Raw genomic sequence first — 24316 nt, forward strand, 5'->3', positions numbered from 1 at the left:
GAGGGTGTGGGCAGGGGGGTCGGTCTCTTCTCCCAGGTGACAAGTGACAGGGCAAGAGGAGACGGCCTCAAGTTGCACAGGGTGGAGTTAGATTGGGTATAAAGAAAAATTTCTTCACTGAAGGGCTTGTCAAGCACTGGAACAGGCTGCCCAGGGAGGCCGTGAAATCCCCATCCCTGTTTAAAAAAATGCATAGATGCAGTGCACGGGGACATGGTTTAATGGTGGACTTGGCAGTGCTGGGTTAACAGTTGGACTTGATGATCTCAGAGGTCTTTCCAACCTAAATGATTCTATGATTCTATGACAGCTTTTTACAAGGCAGTTAATTGTTCTCTAATTAAATAAAATCTTTCCCCTATTTAAAAGGTATTAGTAAACAAAAATAGCTTGGTTTTAATCTTGAAGCTACTTTACACTATGTCTCAGTCTCCACACAAGAAAAAGTGGAATTTTCTGAAAAGTGGACTTTAGAGCACTTACTGTAAGGCAGTTTTGGCCATTAACTGGCATTCTTCAGTAAGCACTGCTTTTTGTTTGTTCTCTTGGTAATAAGTAACAGAATGATCAAATAAAGAAATGACAAATTCAGTCATGGCAATTCTTGTCTATTGAGCTACGAGCTACAAAATGAGAAGCATGCGTGTTACCTTGCAGCTTATATCCATACTATGCAGTTTAGAGGTGGCTGCCTCACTTTTGGGGGAAGGCAGAAGGTAAGTGTCCGTGGTCTTCTGCAGATGTCTATACTGTCTTGTTTCTCCAACACAGAGCGTAAACCTCCAGTGCAGGTACTTCTAATGGTAGCTCACTCAGATATCCAATGAAACAGGAAACGACTTCTTGCTAGTAAAGGAGTAAAGAAACTACAAGGAGTCAAATATGAATCTTTTATTCATTTGTTTTGGGTGTATGTGGTACAATAAAGGTGACTGATAGCAGTTAAAGCCATGTTTTTGCAGGGAGGTGTAGCTCCGGACACTGTTTTCTTCTCACAATACTTCTATTCCTATTCAAAGTCTCCGAGACTGCCTATTTCTAATTGTCTGGAAATAGCCTTTGTTTTTTCACTGTAAGTATCACTAGGAGGAGAACTAAAGACATCATCCCTACAAAAGTATCGTGTGAAAACAACTGAAGAGCTACACTACCAGGAATAGAGCTGTCTTCGAAACTAGAAGGATTGCTGCTTCCCTCTCTCCTTAGGTTTTGACGGTTATTATTATTTTGGCATTCAGCTCCAATTAAAGCACAGTTTTGATATATTCCGTAGAAAACAGTCAAGCCAGATATGATTATTACAGAAAGTCCATAGCAGGCAACATGGGCCAGGCCAGCAGCTTGACTTCACATCATGCCAAAGATTATGCAGCTTCCTGATGGTGCTAGCAACTAAAGGTGGCAAAATTATGCCCCCATGTGTTGCTATCATGTCTCCAAATTCAAGAGCGCCATGCCTTTTGTCTTGGTCAGTGCTAATTGTCAAACCAAGGCTTTTTCTTGAGACATCAGTTTTGTAACTGATGAACTGAACAGCTCTGTATTTTGAAGAATGGATCAACAACAAACTATCAAAGCTGTATGGCCTGAGGGTGTACAGAGTATATTGCGCAATCCGGGTCAAAGTGCGAGCAATTTTGTGTACTGATCATGAAATGGCTTTTCCTTTCCAAAGAGCATTCTTCTGTCCCTCAAACCTCCCCAATAATGGATAGCTGAGAAGATATCTTGATTTCCACACTTGTCTCTAAAGTTCTTACTCCCAACTGCCACCTTCAGTGACATTCTTCAGTAGCTGAACTGCTTTTACCTTCTCTCCTACTTAAATTGTGTGATTTAGTATCTCCTGTTTCAGCATGTTTTTTTAGTAACTGTGTCTGCCCAGGTTTAATGTGGAGGTGACAAGCTTGCCAATTTCCCATCTATCTTTGTTTTTTCTACACAATGATGTTGAATAAAACACTCTTTCCATATGTCTCCCTTTCAATTTCCAGATCAGTCTGGACAGTGGATGCATTGTTGGTGTTTCAGAGTTCATGAGACTCATTTGCAATGAACTTTTTCTGATTTTTTTTTTTTTTCTTCTCTAATCCAAAACCCTAAAGCTGGATCTGCAGCAAATCATGTAAACCTTGTACACTAACCTGGAGGGAGCCCAGGGTGATGTACACAGACAATGAATATTCTTGCAGATGTTGCTCCATTGGGATTATGTGAAAACCTGTGCCTCCTGAAAGTCAGCTCAAAGACTACCATCAGCTCTGGTTTGCCGACAGGTGGTGGCAAGACTACCATTTGCTTTGAAAAGTTCAACTCAGCCTTTCCTGCCTGGGATTTTTATTTTAGACTCAAAATAATGACTTAACAGGAACCTTAGGATCTGTGCTAGCTTGAGTCTGATCACTGCTTTAGACGCTCCACCTAGACACTGCTCTTCACGGTTCATTCTTACTGCTGCAAGGGATTTTGGCTGCATTTTTAAGGTAATAATTTAAAAGTTCAGAAACCTATTTCAATGTAAACATCTAAAGTACCTAAATACCTAATTATTGCTATGAATAAGATATCCATCTGCCTTTAGAAATCCTATTAGGTGCCTCAGTATGTCTAGCGTCTAAGGGTTCCCCACTGCTACTGTCTTTAAGGACAACGAGTCAGTAGTCTTCAACCCAAGATGCCAGGATAGATGTTGTTACTCAGAGGTTTACAGTCCTACATCAGTAAGGAGATAGAAAGGTCATATATGCAGCCATCTTTGCAGATACAGGAAGGAACAAGTTGAATCTCATCCATTTACCGGACCAGTAGATTTTCATTTCTCCCCTCCATTGATGTTACTGTCATGCTGAGTGGTGGAAAAATATTTAACAGAATACCGTACGGCAACTTTTCAAAGCATTGCCTGCTTATGAAGTTACAGTAAATTGTAGTGTTGCTGAAGGTTTTGTAAGATGAGCTAATTACAGGCAAAGGAAAGAGCCTGGAGGGCTACATCAAACTTCAAATACATTACAACTTCCCAGAATTCCAAAGAACTGTAGAATACATTGGAAAGTCTAGATTGGAAGGGACCTCTGGAGAACTTGTACAATGTTCTGTTCAAAGTGGGGCCTTAGGTTAGATTATCCAGGGGTCCTGTCAAAGTCTTGAATATTTCTGGTGGGGGACATTCTACCATGTCCCAGGGCAACCTCTTCTGATGTTTAATTGTTCTCACAGTAAAGGTGTTAGTTTTCTACGTTCAGATGGCATTTCTCCTGAAGCAACTTCTACATGGTGCCTCCATCTTCCATACAACCACCTTCTAGGATTTAGCCTTTTCTGTAGAAGTTTCAAAGAGATACTCTATACTTCAGGGGTCCTCAAACTTTTTAAACAGGGGCCGGCGCACAGATGCAGTGGCAGGCAGCCATCTGCGGCTGCTTGGTTCCCCCCCCAACCCCCGGCGGGGGGGGGGGGGGGATCTGTAAATACCAGGGGCCGGATTGAGGACCCTGGGGGGCCGTATCCGGACCGTGGGCTGTAGTTTGAGGACCCCTGCTATACTTCTTTCTTATTCTTTCTTATTTTTTAATTATAAGCCTTAATATAACATGGGGTAAGTGTGGCTGCAGCACAGCTCAGGTGGAACTATAACTGCAAAAATCTGTACCAGTTCCCAAGCTGAAATATTCTTCTGATGTGTGTAAGCATGCATGCTTAGTCAATATTTAAAATACACACCTTGCAGACTGTTTTGCTGTAAACTTGAATAGCACCGAAGAAAGCAAGCTGGCCCCTAAGTGTGCATATGCAAGTAGAAGAAAAGGCTCAGATTAAAAGTACCATGATGAATGTAATCACTGTCTTTCTGGGTCAGAGAAAAAGAGACAGCCAACCCATTACCCTGTTCCTGATAGTGATCATTAAAGGATGTCAGGGAGAAGTCTAAGAACAGGACAGGTATTCAATGCCATCTCCAAGTTCGCAGTGCTTTCAGCTGCCAACCAGTGGGTTACTGATTTAGGTTCTCAGAGTCCACCAGAGAATTAGTGAAAGGGAATGCTGTGTAAAACAGACTTTTCACAAGGCTGGATCAGCATCCTCTCTCAGGTACCCCAATTCCTGGTGCCAGGCACACAGCACAGCTTCACACTTCCCTACCAACTAAGAGTCTGGGAGGTCCCTCTTGTGTGGAGAGACTCTTAAGTCTTCATCTCATTTCTGCTGCCCACAGATATTGGGCATATTTTTGCTTTTTGCTATTTCCTTTTTGTCAAAATCCCACCTGTTGAAAGCAACATCCTCAGCCAAGAACCTGTTTACTGCAGTCCTTAGCTTGAGGCCAGGAAACTTTATGAAAGGAATTATTTAGGAGCAGCAGGCAAGGCAATGGGAGTGTGTGATACAAATACTACCAGCAGCAGCTGTGGTGCATGTTTACAGCACGTGTGTGTCACAGCAGAAAGTCTGAAGCATCAGAGCCAGTCAGAGTCAGCTGAGAGTATAAAAGGTTGCATAACAACCCTGTGATCCCTGAACTGTTTAAAATTCAATATCTGGAAAGAGACATAGGTCAATTTAGTGTCTCAATAACACTATGTATGTAACCTGAACATACAATAAATGGCACCAAAAAGCTGAACCAAGTGGTGTCCCTTCCTTGTCCAAACTGCAGATTGCTCAATCTTATGGAATCAGGTTATATTTGTTTGGAGTCCCGATGTACTTGTATGAGGGAAGGGGGTCAAAGAGTGGAGGACAAGGCCTTGCCTGCATCGAAAGTGCATACATCACATTTCAAGAGCTGCAGATGTGCCAGCTGGATGGGCTCAGCAAAGAGGGTCCCATTGTAGGGCAGAGGCAATAGCATTAACCTTGAGAGATGCAGAGAGAGAGTTGTTTCACAGTGGGTGAATATTCAGCATGTGAGGCCAAACTGGAATAAATTACAGACAGTAAACTAGGTAGGTCAGACTTCAATGCTCTTCCATTCCTCTGCCCTCCAGCATTGTTACCTGTAAAGATGAGGTCACCAGTAAACAATTGGCCTTGGTTTTTAAAATTAACAAGTCATCCTACAGTGCACCCGTTTCTAATGTCTAACTGTGGTTTCTTTGAAAAAAAAATGCAATTTCTATAAAGTGATAGCCTTTCACTAACTGAACACCAGGAGTTTCATGGTATTTAAAACTGGGCGCCAAAATGAAGAGTCACTCTTGAAAATACAGGCGTAATTGGCGAAGTATTCAACTTGGCAAGCTGAAGAATACTTTAGATAGCTGAACACTTGTCTAGCCTCTCCAACTATATAAGTTGTCCTGTTTATTTATTTATTTATGAGCCTTTTTTTTTAATTCAGGAAAGTGTTTAAACTTTTATCTAGGTTTAAGGGCAACCCCATTAAAGTTAATAGCTAAAACTCACAATGACATGTGTTGGAAGTGCTATGTCTATTTCAGATGCGCTGCTGTGCCTTTGTCTTCAGCTTTAAGTACAGGGAGCACGACCACTGTCTGAACAGGGGAACTGCAGATGTTCCCTGTGTATTATTGTTTGATTCTCTTTAACAACATGACCCACAAGAAGAGCATGAGTACATGAGTTCTGAAAAAGGGAAAAAGAGCTGGCTTATTAAGTCTTCAAAGCTTGTTTAATGAAATTTTAAACCACCAAAGAATTTAATAATAGGCAGCTGTTTATACATCTGAGTATTGAGCACTGCTATGAAAATGAAGCAGAGAATAGTTTGAAGATGCTTCCAAAATATTGGTCTATGGTTTAAATACAAACTCACATGTGAGTTCTTCAGTGTACTGCCCAGAACTGTACTGGAATGTTTTGTTTGACAGCTCTTCAGAAAAAGCTTTCCACAGGGGAACAAGAGAACTGAATGCTCCATCTCCGATAGACTGCAAGCTTAGCAGCTGGAGCACTTGGGGGCCCTGTGACCCATGCACTTATCAAAGGGTAAGCTGTAGTCGGAAGTCTTTGTTCCAAAGCCACAACCAAAGGGACAGTATCTGTCTGCCTTTTGGTTATAGGAAAATAGCACATTGCAACTCTTATATTGTATGTTCATGATTTGATGAAACCTATGATCATTTCTGTTCTGAAGCATTAAGAGTAAAAGACGACTTTTTACAGATTTACAAGACTGGTCAAGCATTCTCATTTAAAATGTATTGGTGATAGTAATTATCTATTTAGGCCATGTGGATGTTTCTGTTAAGAACATTACTTTTCAATATATCTTCCTTTTTAAAATAAAAAGTAGATTTTGTCAAAAGCAGATTTTTATTTTATTTAGGGAGGTTTTTATGAAACTTTAAAAAAATTAAAGATTGAAAGCATACAAAATATATATGATGCATTTCCTCCCTGCATTGAAAGTAATGAAAATAGTGAAATAAATTAAATAGTGAAAAATAAGCATCTGTACATACCTGCTAAGACATTAATTCAATGTTCCTTTAAGACATTAATTCAATGTTCCTTTACACCTTTTTTTACACCATGAGCTGTGCCTATGGATTTTCAAACAAAAATTTCACTAAAGATGCTTCATTTTGAAAAGTTTAAGTTCAGCTGGAAATCCTTCAGTTCTGGTAGTTCTCATTTCTCTTTAATCAATGTTAATAGTGTTATTTATCTTTCAAGTTTCGGTCTAGAAATATTGAAAGATTTGGACAGTTTGGTGGAACACCATGCCTGGAGACCTTAGGAGATACCCAAAGCTGTAAGACGAGCAAAGTCTGTCCTGAAGAACCAGAACTAAACTGTGGTACTGACTTTCAATGCAGTTCTGGTAGGTTTTGCTTTCATGCCATAGCAAGTTATGAAGTAACTCAGGAAACTATGTTTTACTTAGTTCTGTGAAATCAGTTTCCATTGAAGACAGAATACATCACAAGAAGTGATACATGCTTCAGTGCTTTTCTAGTTGTGGAAGATTTCCTGAAGCGGTGCCGGATTGCTAGGGTTTAATGACAATCCCTGGTGTGTAGACAGGTGGGTTGCAAAACCACAATGCCAAAACCACAGCATGAAGAATGCTTGAGAAGGGGTACATTGCATTTCATCAAGTTTAAATTCTTCTCCTGTAATTTCTACTCCATGGTTAAAAGCTGACCATACTGTATGTCCTTTGTTGTAGCACAGCTTCTCCACCTGCTTCAGAAACACCTTTTTATGAAAAATCACTAGCAAAAACCTGGACTTAAGGAATCTTAACAAAATGGGTAGGGATAACCGAAGTGGTATGATAGATGCTAGCTGGAGACCAGAATGCCTCTAGATCCAAAGTAAGATGTAACTTTGTAGTGATATATGCACGGCATATGAATGAATGTAATGTTCAATATTCATCATAAACGAAATAATAGGAAAAGGTAATAGTAATAAAACTAGTAAAAAACAGAAAAGGAAAGATGGTAAGTGAATTTTGAGTCCCAAGCCATTCCATTGTCAGTATTGTCTTCATCTCAAATACTGTGAAGTGCAAGTAGAGAAAGAAACATTAGAAAGTATGTATTTAACTACTAGTCCACAGCCATTGTGTGGCACTTACAGGACAGGCAGCTGATATCAACAAACGTTTTATTATGCTAGGGCTAAATTTGCCCCAAATCTAAATCCAGTAGGAAAAAAGTCAGTCTTTGTAAAACCTGTGATGTGCAACCTCAGGAGATTTGTTTCTTCACTGTTGCTTTAGAACAAAAATAACTATAGTTTTGGACACCATGGTGTCCATATTATTCAAATAATATATTCCAAATAGCAACAATTTAAACAACTCAGAAATAATCCTTTGTTGATATTAATATTTTCCTGTATTCTTTTAATATAAATTGAAAATATCATTAATAATAAAAATTAATATAGAAACAATTACAGAAAGTAACAACTTTATGCAAATGACAGTAGTTCCCACCACTTAGTTTTCTTAGCAATCCTAGTAAACTCATAAGTAAATACAGTAATAAGGGTGGAGTTTTTTTCATTTGAAGGAGGCAGGGTGTAGGACTTTAATTCCTTGTGACAATAATAGGTATATATGACAAGGAAGATCTCAGTAAAAAGTAGCGGTATCATTCACAGTCCATCTTGGAAAAAAAATCCATTAATTCAATGTTCTATTCTTTTATTAGGTCGATGTATAAAGCAACGACTTGTGTGTAATGTAGATAATGACTGTGGAGACTTTTCCGATGAAGATAACTGCGAATCTGACCCACGATCACCATGCCGTAACCATGATATTGATGTGTCTGAAGTTGGTAGGACCGCAGGACAAGGGTATGTAATGAAGGAAAAAGTAGTATTTGGACTTCTTAGTCTTCAACGCCAGCTGAAAACACGGGGCACGCTGATATTCCCACAAATGGAATCTGAATCATGTTCACATTTGTATTCAGAAATGTTATGTAGCTTTTGGAAGAACACCTAACTACTGGGGGTTTTTTTTGTACTTATGGAGCATAAAATATTTATACAGACAGTGTAAATCAATCATTACACTGATACCCAGAAACATATACAGATGTTACATGAATATAAAACTTACTATTTAAATCTAAATTTTATAGAAAGAGATGTGTTTCAAGAGATATTTCATAATGAATCATTCCCAATTACTTTACTAACATGCAAGTCTAAAAGAGAGAAAATGTTTCTTGATTGTTTATACAATGGGATGCCTTACTGCAACAACACTCTGCCTGCAGCTTTTTTCCAGTATTGCGCTCTGCATTTCCCAAATCTTCATTATTTACAGGAGTTTTCATCATTAATCTAAGTCAAAAGTTAATCTTTCTATTTTCAGGCCCTGCTGAACTTCTTTTGTTTCAAACAAGAAAAAGTGTGACAAACTGTTTATCTACAAATAGAGTTAAAAGGCAGCTATCCAAATTGGAACAGATGAAAATAAAAATATACTACAGCACCACCTTGTGTTTAAATGAAAAGGATACAACCTTTTAATTTAATTTTGATAATAGTATTATTGCACAAGAGCGAAAATGCTGCCCTTGTAGCACAGGGAAGTAAGCCAGGTACTTCGGCATTTTTAGAAGTAGCTTCTTTATTATTTCTATTACAATCTGTTACTAAAATTTTCCACAAGAAATGTTATATACCTGTGCAGTAGTGACACTGGAGACTTCGATGAATTGATAACCACTGAAATACTGAAAAGATTCAAATCTATGAAACAGACATAGAATGGCAAAACAATCATACAGAATCCTCCAAAGAGCAGTTATTTTTGGAAGTATCTCCTGTACATCGGTATGTAGATGCATAGAGCTATGAAGCCAGTATGCCCATTTCTCTGGTTTTGTAATGGTTTAGATTTCTTCTCCTCTGCTCCAGAGAACACCATGACTCTACAAAGTCCCACCCTGTGAGAAAAGACAGGCTAGGAGTTGCTGTATATTCCTTCTACCGATTTGATGGATCTTGTACACACTTGATACCACAGTTCCTACTAGGAAACAAACTAATATAAGTGATTAAAACAACAGGTTGAAATAGCTGTAGAGATGTTCCTTTTAAACCTATAAGGAATGCTTCCTCATGAATACATTGGTCAATGGCCAATGCATGTTTTTTCTCCCTTTATTCCTAAGGTTCCCCCAGTGTTTGATGTTGAATATCTATTTTTTATTTCTTTATTTCTCATACATAGCCCTTAAAGTTCTTTACAAAATATTTATCATTATCTCCATTACACAGATGAGAGGTCCAGAAGACATGAGGCAGGCTGGTGTGGATGAAGCGAAATTCAGTTCCACAGCTATAGTCTTTCTCCATCTCTTACAGAATCTGCATTTTCCAGTCACAATACCATTGTCTACAGGCTATGGGTGCTGACACCTCCTTTTTCAAAGTGTAACCCCTTCTTTATTTCTCTTGTAGAATCAATGTCTTAGGGATGCAGCCAATGGCCAGCCCATTTGACAATGACTTTTTCAACGGCCTTTGTGAAAGGGTGCGTGATGGAAACACACGGACATATTACCGCAAACCGTGGAACGTGGGTGTTCTTACTTATGATGTAAGTCTAAGTCCTTCTGTGCAAACTAGGATGTGTTTAAGTGAATGCTGAATCCTGACATCCTCTTGGAAGACTTTGTCTATCTCTTGAGTCAGGCAGCTGCAGCTTTGTAGCATCAAGCTTTTGACAAAGTCCAGAGGGAAACAGGTGATATCATTTGCTTTACCAGTTAAGCTCAGATGCCCCAGATAAAGTCCCACATGTTAATTGCAGCACTTGTGCCTAGTAAATGAAACTATCTTTTTGTAATGTTTACAGTAAGAGCCGATCAGATAAACAGGATATGCACAAAAAGCATATGATACCTAACTTATACTGGGTCAAGTAGCAATCTGCTTTTCAAGGACACACAAAAGACACTGATAAAAAGGCAGGAATAATATAATACTCTGGTCCTGCTTCCATTTTCTAATCAATGATGAATGATGACTTTCTCTGTTCCACTGGAAAAAAAAATTAATAGGCTTTTGAGATTCAGATTATGACTTCCAGTGAGGTTTGAACACCAAAAATATTAATGAACTTAGAAATACCAATGTCAGATGCATTTCAGAAATCAAAACAGTATTTTGCTTACCAAGTGCTTTACTTATTACTGTAAGTAGGAACTCCATAGAACAATTACAATTTAAACCAGATCCTGCACAAAATGAATAAATCTGACCCGGAGGTCATTGCTCGTATTTGATTTTGATGCATAGCTATTTTCCATTCTAAAACTGTATGTTCTGTTGAAGTATAAAAAAATAAACAACACTGAAACAGGTATTCTGAAGTAGCTATTGTCTGCTATGAGAAAAGAAAGCAAAATCATAGTTCTGATTCATTTCAGATGTTGGGACCTATTAGCAACTCTTGTCTGCATTCCAGGAAGGAGCTGGAGACCACTACTCCTTACACGTAAAGGAACTGTTGACACACATAAATTACTTTGACATTGTTACATGCTGAGATTTAACACTCACTGAATTATCCTCACTGCAGTTTTCTGTTCACTTTTGAACCACTAAGCTGGTCCAGATGAGGTGGTTTGGGTACGGAGTGGTATTTCCATTTGAAAGAAAAAAGATCAGTGAGAAAATGTATTGCTAAGCTATGTTAAACATGCAACTTTAAAGTGCTATGTAAAAGTGCTATGTATTTTTTTCTGTTACTGACAGTTTTGTTTTCTCATTAAATCTTTTTGTTATTATTTCTAAGACAAAAGCAGACAAAACCTTCACATCTGTGTTCTACCATGATCGGGTAAAAATGTTAAGAGAGGTTTACATAGAAAAACGAAAACAGTTTAATGCTGACCTGTCTCTGAAATACACACCTACTGAAGGAAGTAAAAAAAATAGTTCAGAAGGGAATTTCAAGTATTACTACAGCAAGAATTCAAGTTTAAGTTCTATCCTGGAAAGTTCCACAGAAAGGGTAAGTTTAATCAAGCTAAATATTTTAATGTAACTATTTTACAAACAGTAAATTTTACAGAATGTTAGAATAACACAGTATTAATCTTTCTAAGTATTGTAGCTGCCTGGTACTTTTTTGTCATTTATTAAAAAAATATATATATATTAGCAATAGTGGGGTTAAAATTTCAGGCATGGCCCAAGGGTAACCAAATGTAGCTTCCACTTACCACTGTCCACCCTTGACTAGCAACCACCCTCATCTTCAACAGGGGCCTGATGTTAAAAAGGGCCAAAGATCTCTGCTCTCATCTTGGTTAGAGGGCAGCTCCACTCCAGTGTAATCTGAGTAAATTAGGTTAAGTCTTAGGGCAAAAAAATGCCACTGAGTAGGCCTACACAAGGCAAGCACAAAATAGGAATGCAGAATAATAGCTGAAAGGTCAGGTCTCAGCCATTTGGGTACGTCTGCACTAATAAACAAGCCTGTGCTGAGAGGCGTGGGCATTAGCACTGGCACAGGTAATCCACAGCTTCACTAGCACACTGCCATGATTTTGGTCTGTGCCAGCTCTGATGCTCTCACCAGCAATGCCCGTCCTGTGGTCCCCTGCAGCATGTTCAAAGGGAATGTTCTTATTAGGCAGCATGGAGAAAGCAAGCCTGTCTTGGGGTTGCACATAAGCCATACCACTCTACTTGCCCTTCGAGTCAGAGGAAAGGCACTATCCCATTTAATTTACTAGTAAAGAAGTAGCCTTAGCACATAGTGATGTCAAAGAGAGAGAAAGTACAAAAAGTGATGCTAGACACTATGGCCTAATCCAGCGGCTGGGTGCTAAGGGAATTAACTGACTGGGTCATACGCCTTTTCCCACCATATATGCCAGAGTCTGTGATCACAACATGCCATCGTGCACAAGGTAAATCAACTTCACAGTGCTGAAATGCAGCACAGGCAAGGAAGAATAGATTTGCCTCAACTAATTCCATCTTTCAAGTTTCTTGTCAGCCTTGTCTAGGGCCCATTCAGAGCTCTGGAGACCAAATGGATAAAAGGGAAACTAAGATAACTTTTATGAGTGACTAATTAAAATAATGCTGAAAAGAAAGGTATTTGCTATAAGGAGAAGCTGGCATATAACACTGGCTTTGTATCGGTATAAGTTTTCTTGGGAAGGAAATGGACGGTTCGAATCTCAAAGCATTCCTCTCCGTGGATGCAATGCATCTGTAGCTCAGGGTGTATTACAGACTGCTTTTAATCTAATGGCTTGTGACAGGAGTTCGGGCCTCAAATTCTTGCTCAGAGATCAGTTCAGAAAATGAGTTGTGGTTTGTCACTGGCCGAGTCTATCGCTGTAAAGTCACACTACTGCAGGTTAGTGGAGCGACAGTCCCTGGTGGGTCCCCTCCAGGGCCCACCCGCACATTGAAGCCAGGATTAGCCCAGGGACACCAGGAGGGTAAGGGATTGTGTACATGCTGGATGACAGGAATGCTTGCACCACAAAAATTTCCTCACAGAGATTTAGATGCCTGAAGATCTCTGCCAGTCCTAAGCAGCCTCTGAGTCAGCAGTTTAAGATCCTTTGAATGGTGCCAGCAAATGTCATGGTCAATTGCTAAATCCCTTTTAAGTACCCCCTATTAGGCGCTACTGTTCAGGGATTCACATAAGTATTGCAAGTAATAATGGGGTTTGGAAGGCATGTGTTTGCTTAGAGTCTGAAGTGCAACTATTTCACAAGATGTCATGTGTTATGGGCAGCAGCTAGGTCCTAGTTTAGACTGTGATATAAAACCATCTGCAGTGTAATTTATGAAAATGTCAGTCACTAAACCTAGATTTAGAATGTATGTATAGGTCAAGTGCCTCAAAGGGATTTTTTCCTGATTAATTTTAATTTTATGATGTTATTTGGGGTTGGGGTTTTTTTGTTTGTTTTTGATTGGAACCGTGCTCTTCCTTTGACAGTCTGAGAATAACAACGTGATCCAAAAACAGAACTTAGTTCTGCTCTGACTGTAACAAACACAAAACTCCAGCTGTCCTCAGTGGGCAGCTTTTTTGTTAAGTGAGCCGTATGGAATTACTTTTCAATGTTATGAAAGTCAGAAAAGCATGTTCAGTAGATACTGTACTTAAAGACCTTGTTGTCAAATAGATCTCAAAGGGCTTGCTGAAATTGGTAAGGGGAGAGTTCTGCAAAACTGAAAGAACTAAATAATTCACATCTCTTGCTGCCTCCTCAGTTTAAATTGGAGAGCTTTTAATTTGAATTATATAAGTTTGTCCCTGTTCCAAAACACTAGATTGAATGCCATGTTTAAAAGCACTGGCGTTTCTTGGTAAGTAAAATAGAACAGATTTTTCTGCTGTGCTGCATACCAGAATGGCACTCTCATCTGCTTTATTCTCTCTGCACTCAGAACCAAAGCTTTCTGCATGTAAAAGGAAAGATTCAACTGGGAAGATTCCAAATGCGGAGTCGTGATGTCCGTCTCACAGATAGTTTCCTTGACGATCTAAAACATCTGCCTGCTGAATATGATAAGGGAGAGTATTTCAAATTCCTAGAAGATTATGGAACTCACTACGCGATCTCTGGAACTGTAGGAGGCAAATATGAACTTGTGTACGTGCTGGATAACTATGCTATGTCTCGAATAGGTATGCATTCTCTTGGCCTTGTTATGGTATGCAGATTATCACCAAGAGTCCAGTCATGCAAAGAGATGTATGAGGATAGATTTGTGCATATGGAGCACTACTGAGAACAGCACAGTTCAGTGTGTGGCACACAGTGACATTACAGAATTACATGAGATCGAGAGATGAGAGTCAGTCTTTGTAACTTCCAGAATTATTTGAAGTCTGTAACTAAGAAAAAAAAAATCTTAAACAAACCTCTTCAAAATATTAGCAATATAATTGGTGTGACATGATTCACAAGTCATCCTCAGTGTCTAGAAAATCTGCCTAAACCTTAAATCCACTTTGCTAGTTGGTACCTCCTTATGGTACAACCACTCGAAAAGTATGATGGTGGCAAAAAATAAGGAATAAATTGAAGAGCTTCCTAGACAGCACATGGTGCACTTGTGTGTGTTGAAACTGTCTTTACAGACTTTAACATTCACACTGGAATTCTCCTTGCCCTGGTTAAGACAGGAAAACAGCAATTTAATCCTCCCTCATGTGCAGTTCAGAGATATGTGGTTTTGTGATGGATTAAAGTGATCACTCTGGAATAAAGCTGGAAAAGGCAATTTTCATGCTGATTTTGGGGATCAGAACATAAGTACGGGATGCATGCAGCACTAAAAATAGTATTAGGATAAGATACTCAGACTATGCAAAAAGACATGGGGCAAAGATTTCTGTCACTTATGTATCCCACTATTACTCTGTTCACCTGGAGATTGTGAAGCTGGATTATATTTTTTCTTGAGCACCAATCTTAAGCAAATTTCTTTCCGAACACAAAAAAGTTCCAGATTATATGTTTGAGTTTAGTAAATAGAAAGGAGGTGTTGAAGGCGTAGTGAGGAAGAGGATTAGAATTTATGGGAATAGATTACTTGTAAGAAATCAGTGGCCTTAATTAACTTTATGGGGGAAAGGAGTGGAGAAATAAGTTTGAGGTTGGGAGAGACTGGGAAGATCAAATAACTCAGCACATAAAAAGAGCAAATCATAAGCAGCTGAGAAATTTCAATAGAGTATAAGCAAAAAGTGGTCCCTAGAAGAAAATCTGCTTTCAGCTAGGTCAAGGGAAATAGAAAAGAGGTTTTGGAGGGTTTTGGTATTTTCTTAATCACTGTAGGTCTCACCTGCCTCTGCACAGGCACTTCAAATAGAATCATCCTCACATTCATTTCATAAAAGAGGAAAAAGCAGAGGATCAATAGGAAGAAGAAAAGCATAAACATTTCCAATAGCCCTGAAATTAATTCTCCAAGAATAATAATATCACATTATCAATGGTCATTCAATTCCCTCTAATCAGCTGGTTGTTTCCAATTTCAGGTGTCACTGTAGAAGATGTGAAAAGATGCCTTGGCTATCACTTGGATGCCACTATTACATATAAAGATTTACATGCAGATTTTACTATTGATAGTGATAAATGTGAAAAGATTAATATAAAGGACAAGTGTAAGTATATCCTTATTTTACATTATATCTTTTGCTTAAGGAAAGATGATACCCATCGCTTCCCTTTTTATAATCAATATAGTTATTGCTGTTAGGGACAGAAAAAACCCATTAGATCAGGAAAGATGAGGCTGCCATACTTCCATGCTCCCAGGTCAAGCCAGGCTGAGCATGTTTTCCCAGTAAGCACTCAGAAAAATGTATTTATATAACACATACATACACACATACATAGATGGCCACACAAATCAATACAGACAAAAGCATGGCACTCAGGCAAACACAGACAGCACCAATGGCTTCATCCTGTTCTTCTCTCCACCTGATCAGGGTCAAAGTCTGTTAGTGGGAAATATCACAGAATCACAGAATGTTTGGGGTTGGAAGTGTCCTCTGGAGGCCATCTTGTCCAACTGCGCTGCTCAAGCAGGGTCATCTAGAGCAATGTTCTCCCCAGGCAGCACAACACACAGGTATTCCAGCCCCTTCTCAAGATACATATATAGCAAATACAGAACCCTCTAGCAGCTGACCTTAAACATTCAGCTGAACTGGCAACTGGATCCTTCATCTCCCCTGTTCCTGGCACCCAGATGCACAACCCACCAAGGCCTACAGCTGCACTCCTATTGCTGGTACAGACCACATGGTGCACACCAACACACGTAACGGATGCCTTCAGTAACTGGCTTCAGGTTCTCAGTCTACCCAGCAACTGCCCTTGGATCCTCTTATCTCCAGCTGCCTTACACTGACACGCTCACCTGCAAACAGGTTTCAGTCAACCCAACAACTTTGGGGTCTCTCCAGTATTTGGCTTAGAACCCCATGTCCCTCCAGTAGCCAGTTCCTCCAGCTGTGTCACTCTGGAGACATGTACATATCCAAGCCAGTTTAACAGCCACTTTGAGACTTGGCTCCAAAGCCACTTACCCTATTCACCTGCTAGTCTGGCATGGTGTTTGCTAGTGATCACACACTGACATAGGTACCCTCACTTCCTCCAGTTCTTGGCACCACAAACACTAGGTCCTATCAGCCATTGTCCAACTCTAGTTGCTGACACAGATCTTCATATACATGCATGCATGCAGACTAGAGTCTCCTCACCTGGGAAAACAGTTCAAAGTGGAATTTAATGGTAAACCAGGACAGACTGCAAAGATCTGTGACAGTACACGACAGACAAGCTCACTGATCAGCCACCTGTCTATATGAAATCAGTCACCTTTTTTGCCTTTATCCCTCTATTTTCCCATGCTTGTTCTTCCCAAAGCCACCCTGATCCTCCCTTACCTCTTCAATGACAGTCCCCTAAATATATTCTAAGTATTTAAATTTGTACAATCCCAAAATGCCCTTCTTGCATCTTCCTGTTGACTCATCCTCAGCCCCATCCTGCTAATGGTTCTTCTGGGACAGGGCTGGGTGGAGTCAAGGCTTTCCCTTCCCCTGATTAGGCTGCTTGTATTCCCCTGCCTGTCATTGTTCCTTTCTGCCCCTTTGTGTGTCTGGAGATGAATCTTCTATCACATGATGCAAATGCTGCAGAAGGCAAGGAGATCTACTACTGAGTACAGAAAAGGCAATTATTTTCATTGCTTTGTTCTTATGTTTTAATTCTGAAACAAAAGCCCCTGCTGTTCTAATTCCTGCCCTTTTCTGGTTCATCTCAGGTGATACAGTAATTACTCATATTATCTTTGGCTTGTTATCACATGGCTATGATCACCATAATGTCTCTCATTTTGCCCTTCTTTTCCTTTCGGATATAGGGTTTTCTAATTCAATTGCAAAGTAGATGTCCTCCTACATAAGAGGTATGAGCAAAGAAAGATTGAATTTCACCACAACTAGTGAGTGAAGGGTTCTCTTTATAGTCATTTTATAGAGTTGGACTGGTTGCACTAAAAGGATAACTGTTCTTTAAGATGCATGGGCATTAAACTTTCTTCATTCTTTCCTCTTTCTGTAGCAGAATTTAAGGATGATGCTGTCATTGATGATGTGATTTCCTTAGTTGATGGAGGGAAGATTGACTTTTCAGTTAAAATAAAAGAAATGTTACTGCGAGGATCCAAAACGGTTGATGTAAAGGATTACATAGAGTGGGCTAAGTCTTTGGTTGATGCTCCAGTAGTGATACAGCAACGAGTAAGTACAACTTCTTCAAAGCTTCTGTTCTTACAGTTTGAAAGCTTGTCCTAGGATGGAGGTGAGACTCCAAGTTTATCATGAACTTTCAGGTATTTTTTTCATCTTGGCAGTTTCTTCAGATGCTTACACTAGTGATGGGTATATCAAAGGGATTCAGAACTTTGGATGTCTGTTATGCATGGGCTTCTTTCTTCTACAGCCTTCTCCAATACATACACTTGTTCCAGTTAAGATGAGAAATGCATATTTAAAGAAACAAAATTTGGAAAGAGCAATTGAAGACTACATTACTGAATACAGTGTGTGCAAATGTGAACCCTGCAAAAATGGAGGCACCCTTGTGCTGGTAGATGGAGCCTGTACATGCATGTGCTCAAGCTACTTTAAGGGAATTGCTTGCCAGATTCCCAAATCTACACTAGTTAAAGGTTAGTAAATACTCCAGACAGACTAAAATGAGCATATTTGTTATTTTGAACTATATCCTGACAAAACAAGGCAGAAAGATATCGTAGTACTCCCTTATACCTGGTGCTGTCGATTCCAACAGGTATATGGTGTGGAAGTTAGTGTAAGTTACTGGGTTCTTCCCATAAAGAGAGCACTCTAAATTAGAGTTCATTATTGTCCCACATATATTGTTGTGTCTTGGAATTATACCCCTGGGTCATTCAGGTAAACAGGAGCTTTTTTTTTTTTTTTTTTTTACTGCAATAAAGCTTGGTGCAGTAATGGTAAACTGATCTCAGGCAAAAGCAATCTCACCACATCATGAGCTACTTTGTCTTCAGTTTCCTTAAAAATCACTGTGTTTGCTAACACATGATCTCATTTCATAATTACTGTGCTAGCTTAGTATTAGGTTGGTCCACAAAGGAGAAGAGTGTGATGAATGCAGTTCTGCAACCGACAATGTAAAAAATTTATGTGCAGTAAATTTATCCTCTGTGGCCAAGTTTTTAAAGCACAGGTGCCCAAACTGGGCCTTGGAACTTGATATTCAGTCAGTTTCCTAGGGTGACAAATACACTGAAACCTCTGGGCTCTGAAGTAGTGCCACTGACAAGGGCATTTTCAAAAGCCAAATCTGTGCAATGGGTTGTACACTGGAGGCTGCAAAGATTTGCAGTCACTGTAACTGAGAACGTAAGAACTGAGTTCTACCTTGTCCAGCCTCAAAAGTGCCAAGTAAAACGCTCTAATTAATCTTTCTGTCACTGCACAGAAGACAAAGAGATGCTGGACTAATCCTAGTATGGTGTCTTAATCCCAGTTGTCACTGATGGAGGCTGGAGCTGTTGGAGTGCCTGGTCTACCTGCATCAATGGAGAAAGCACTCGAACTCGCCAATGTAATAATCCTACACCAGATCCTGATGGCAGACCATGCCAGGGAGAAAGCATTGAAAAAAGGCCCTGTGGAGAAACAAAATAGTTATGCTGGTCCAAAACAGGTAAGCAGACTCTGATTACTAACGTGTTACTGCTGTTTAGAATAAATGGTCAGCCAATGTCTGGGGCATTTGAGTGACACATTTGAAGAACTGATGGGTAGGTCCATGTTGGAAGAAGGGTTTGCCGGAGTCAAGAAGATGCTCAATATGAGTTATGCATCTTGCTCAACTTTATTATTTTCTAACATTACTTATATAGAACCGATACATATGCATATTTGTAAAGCAGAAATAAAATTGGTTAGTAGTCTCTAAACGCGCGAGGTTTCACACCCCTAATTATCATGACTAAAATAAGCATTCTATCCATGTAGCTAATTGAGTTGCTGTGCTTCAGCCTTGTAGTTTGTTACTCCCTATTTTCCCATACAGGTCCCTATCTTTCTTGGTCCTGCACCTGCTTTCCCAGCAGCTGTATCTTGTTACAGCCACGGCCTGTTGGCACAACATAATTACTTGGTCTCAGGATTCGAGAATAGCTCAAGGCTACCTTCTTGTTAACTTCCGCACAGCAACTTCAGTACAATTCTGATTACAGGCCTATTCTAATACCAGGCCTGGATTGTGCAGATCTTCAGAGATTCTAAAGCCATGCTTCTGCAGCCATTCTTCTGCAGGTCCACTTACATGTATCATTTAAGTCTGTGTTTTGATAGTTTTTTAAAAACAGTCACCTTGTAGCTCAAATTTATGAATGGCTGGATTTATATTTGAATGTCTTGCAAGTAATGTTATACCACAGAACTCAAGAGTAAAATGGAGTTATGTATAAGAACAGATTAAAAATCCAGCTCTTAAAATCCAAATTTCATCTCCATTCCAACTCTCCATCAAAACACCTATGTCTTAGGAAGAGGGAAAGAGACATATTTTCCATAAACAGATATAAAGTCAATTTGGGAGTCTGAATTCTCTTACTTGATGAATAGAATGCTTAAATCCAACAAAGTTCCTGTTATAGCCATTTTGTAACATTTAACTTGGAAAAAAATAGTTTAAGTATATGTCTAGCTACATGGTTTTTTCAGGTTTGGTTGTTTTTCTCCCCCCCGCCCCCCCCCCCCCCCCTTATTTTTAATACAATATTGTAATGCAAACATAACCAAAGAAACAAACAAAAAAAAAACCAAAAAAAAAACGAAACAAAAAAATCCCCCACCAAAACACCCAAGCAGGATTTTGGGAACAGATGCTCTGGTCCATAAAATGTCAAGGTGGTCTCAACTTTCTTCACCTGCTGAGATCAAAAAGCTTGCATGCCAATTGGCTGTGACAGTAAGGTTTTCAGGTCAATGAGAAAGAGTTTGGGTTTTATGTTACCCAAAGTTCCAGAAGTTCCTTTTCTGGGAGGTCAGAAAAATAAAAGAGGTGGCAAGATAGGGAAAGGATTTTGAATGTTTCCCCACTGAAACACTCTAATGGTCAGTCTTGTGGTATGGCCTCTCTCTGCACCAAAAAATATGTATCAAAAGATTTTTCTACGCCTGCCCTCTCTCAGCTTCAGTAGGTCAGCTACATCTAATACTCTATTTGTGAAGCATCCTGAAGAAATCATGGTCAGCGGGACAGCACTCATGGGCCATCTAGCTCTACATCTAGGAAATTACAAACTACTTCCTACAGCACCGCATCTACAGGCTATCAAAGATACTTATTCAATAAGTTATTCTAGAGGTAGGAGAGCGAAATTTGAGAGTAGAATATAATACAGAGCTGGAAATTGAGAGTCATATGAGGAAGACAAGTATAAGAAGTACGGGAAATTGAATAATACTAGCAAGTGGCAGACTCAAAACAGACTGAAGGCTAGCCCTTCACACAGTGGGCTTGCCAAAAGTAAATATGTATCTAAAAAACCTCAACATGAACTAATGGAAGGCTCCCAAATACACAGGTAATCATGCTTGCTCAGGAAGTCTCTGAAGCATCAATTTTGGCAGGATGGGAAAGTATTCTGGGGAAGTATTTCTATGTGTTTTCCTACTCCTGGGTGTTCCCTAGGCTGATGCTATGGCTTTCTTGCTAAAAGCAGGGTATCACATTAGCTTTTTCTTGATCCAGTGAAATTTGTCTTATTTAAAAAAAAAATCTCAACAGCAGCTTAATATTATTCCTGCACTGTATCTTTGACATGTTTCTGTTTAGTCATGACAGTGGATACCGTGTGATTATTGATGATACATACATATTCTGATATGTTTACTATGGTACAGCATAGTAAAAGCTCTTTGAAGAAAAATAACCTCACTTTGGCTCCTGATATATCAGACATATTAAGTACTTACTCTTCCAGTAGAAGTCATATACTTAAGTCTTCTGAAAATCACAGTATGTTTTCATTCATTCTTAATTAATTTATGCTAGAGTCATATTTGAGACACAGTGAAATCATGATCTTGCTGAGCTATGAGAGTACTATTTCGCCTACATTTTGAACGATATATATGTTGGAGCTACTGTCCTTTACTATTTCTTTATTATTTTTTCTCCTTTTTTAGAAAACAACAGTGGACTCCAAATGAATTCTACAAATCACGGTGTCTGCTGGCCAGCTAGCTACCAAAGAGCAATGGAATGCCATGATTTAAAAACACCTGCAGCTTAAATGATTGCTAATTAAAACAAAACAAAGTAATACATGAATAAACATCTTAACAGAGATGAACTGATGCAGTGGGTGTGGTCCATCTTTTATTAGTCTGTGGCCACCATTAAAGCGTGGATTATCTATCTTCGTTAGTCAATGGTATAACAGTGCCTCCTTGTTAATGTTTTTTCCATATTTCTTTGTGGTATGTTTTCAAACTGATTTTTAAGAATTCAGATCCAGCAGGAATATCAGAATAATGTATTTAACACCAGCTGATCGACGGTTTATTGTTAGTAAATAACCTGGGAGAGTCAATAGCTTCTTCAAAATGCCCTTGTGGATTTATTTCCAACCTCTCATGTTACTTCTAATTCATGTCCTTAATCACCAGTATGTTTATGAAGATGTGCAGCTTTACTAGAGTTACTAGTCTTGCTCCTCCCAATATTTGCTGAATGGCCTTACATTGTATCTTGTTGATGTCAATGTGTTAATAAGGTTTATATGAAATCAGAAGCACATTACAAAGGGATAAGATTTGTTATAATACCATCCATATTTTCGGCAAAACTTCCAAAGGAAACAAAGCTGAGGCAATTGTACTGTCATTGCACCTATTTGTCAGTCTTGCTCAGCAACTTTTGAACCTAGAGGACGACCACCGGAAAATTTGTTTGAGGTGGGGAAGAAGGATATTTCTCAAAGAAATTTAATGAAAAAAAGGCAGCTAAGAAAACAAAAATAAATTAGTGTTCCTGTTGAGGAAAAAGTATTAATGTTAACTTAGCTATTGTGGTAGACATCAGAAGATCTACGTGGAAGCAAGACACAAGAAAACAGATTTATTTTTAAAAGAACTAAGGTATATGAAGGCTGAATGGTTTGGAAACACAGGAATCATAAAAGCCATCAGATCAATAAGATCAGTCCTTTGCATACTTGATGTCCAGATCTGGAAGAGGCCCCGGAACCTTCTTTACCTGCCTCCTGCCCACCACAAGTGACCCTGAAGACTTTGAGTACGAAGACCAAACATCACGAGAGAAAGCAGGAGAAAGAACTGTTTCCCAGGTCACTACGGCAAGAGAGCATTCAAAAAGTGGAAGTGTACTGATGCTGACCAAAGAAAGTGAATCACACCCTGTGCTAAGACCAGAAAAGGCCTTTCACTGGTTCCTGCCACCATGAACAGTTCCTTTCACACCACAGAAGTGGAAACAGGCTTCCACTAATTGATGTTCCCAAGTTCAAACTTGGATATTCTTAATGGATAGAGCACACACACCCCTAGCATCCCTGTGGCCTTCCTGGGACATTTCAGAAAGCCTCAGACCTAACACTTACTTATATACTTTGCTGCCCTGTGCACCTGGAATAAAGCTGCTCCGGATGGAAGATCTGATGTTACTGGATCAGGTGTGGGAACAGCAGAAATATTCATCAAGAACACAGTTATCAGATATCAGGAAATCCCTAGCAGACAGAGCAATTCCTCAAGGGCTGCACATGCAAAAAGTCCTAGTTGAAAAAAAAAAAAAAAAAAAAAAAAAAAAAAAAAAGGCGTAGGGATCAGACATCCTGACCAAGCATCTTTCCAGTACTGTTAGTGTTCTCCATCTGACAAATAATTTTTTTTCCCTTAGGTCAGAATCCTCCCTGTCCTGTCATTAAGTCTCTTCCATAAATTCCTCACCTAGCATATGGAAGCTTTTCTGATCCTCCTCTACCCGCCTTGGAAGATTATTATTGAATATGAATGAATATAAATGAACATAAAATTTTGTTTAATTCCCACTTTAAATGTACTCACAACCTATTTATATCTATTTCATGCTGGTCCTTTATTTTTTAGTATAAATAAGCATTCTTCCTTGATACTTACAGGCCTTGTCATAGCTTCTCCACTTTCTTAAGTTAGACAAGGCAAGCCCTTTTAGTGTCCTTCCAGAAGCCAGGAAGTTCTCCTACTCATACTAGAAGACTTCACCTGTACCTGTGTCAGTTTAAATTCATGGTTGCTTAACATAGTTGACTAGAATTGCACACAATACTCTCAGTGAGCTTCCATCAGTGCTCTGTACAAATTCTTTTCCTGCATCTCCTAAAAATCGCTTGCCTACTGTGCACTCAAATCATATGCCCTTTTCACATGTTCATGTCATGTTATTGACTCATGCTTACAGTCTCAAAGCAAAAATTCTTGTTCTTAGCCCTAAATATATGACTCTGCTATTAAACCTTGCTTGATTTCTATCACTCTCAATATACAAAGTCTTCTCATTCTTCCTGTGTCATGAGCTGATTCTCCCCAGTATTAGTAGAAACACTCTTGTTCAGTAAATCTTCAGATAACATCAGTATAGGCCCGCTCTTGAACCAGGTTCCTGAGGCAAGTAATGAGCAGGATCAGTCCCATGACCTGTGCCTGCAGAACACTGCTAGTAATCTCAGGTAAATCTAGTTAGACTCAAGAACTCCCTTTCCACTTCTAAACTGATGTTGCTTTAGCCAACTCCTT

General features: G+C 39.3%; 1 protein-coding gene across 2 annotated transcripts; it reads left to right on the top strand.

The window, feature by feature from the left end:
* The first annotated feature begins 586 nt into the window (after nt 1-586).
* Nucleotides 587-21874, top strand: C9 (complement C9). 2 transcript variants are annotated; one of them, XM_037372844.1, is made up of 12 exons: nt 587-716; nt 5832-5949; nt 6640-6787; nt 8130-8277; nt 9898-10036; nt 11237-11455; nt 13870-14110; nt 15470-15598; nt 17574-17752; nt 17955-18183; nt 19029-19208; nt 21707-21874. In XM_037372844.1, exons 1-11 carry the CDS (start codon nt 631-633, stop codon nt 19187-19189), a joined length of 1797 nt encoding a protein of 598 aa, XP_037228741.1. In that variant the 5' UTR covers nt 587-630; the 3' UTR covers nt 19190-19208; nt 21707-21874. The 2 variants fall into 2 exon arrangements, with proteins under 2 accessions (XP_037228741.1, XP_037228742.1); XM_037372845.1 differs by lacking the exon at nt 5832-5949 and having other exon boundaries at nt 588-716.
* The last annotated feature ends 2442 nt before the right edge of the window (nt 21875-24316 follow it).

The sequence above is a fragment of the Falco rusticolus genome, chromosome Z (assembly GCF_015220075.1).
Source record: "Falco rusticolus isolate bFalRus1 chromosome Z, bFalRus1.pri, whole genome shotgun sequence".
Taxonomy (NCBI): Eukaryota; Metazoa; Chordata; class Aves; order Falconiformes; family Falconidae; genus Falco; species Falco rusticolus.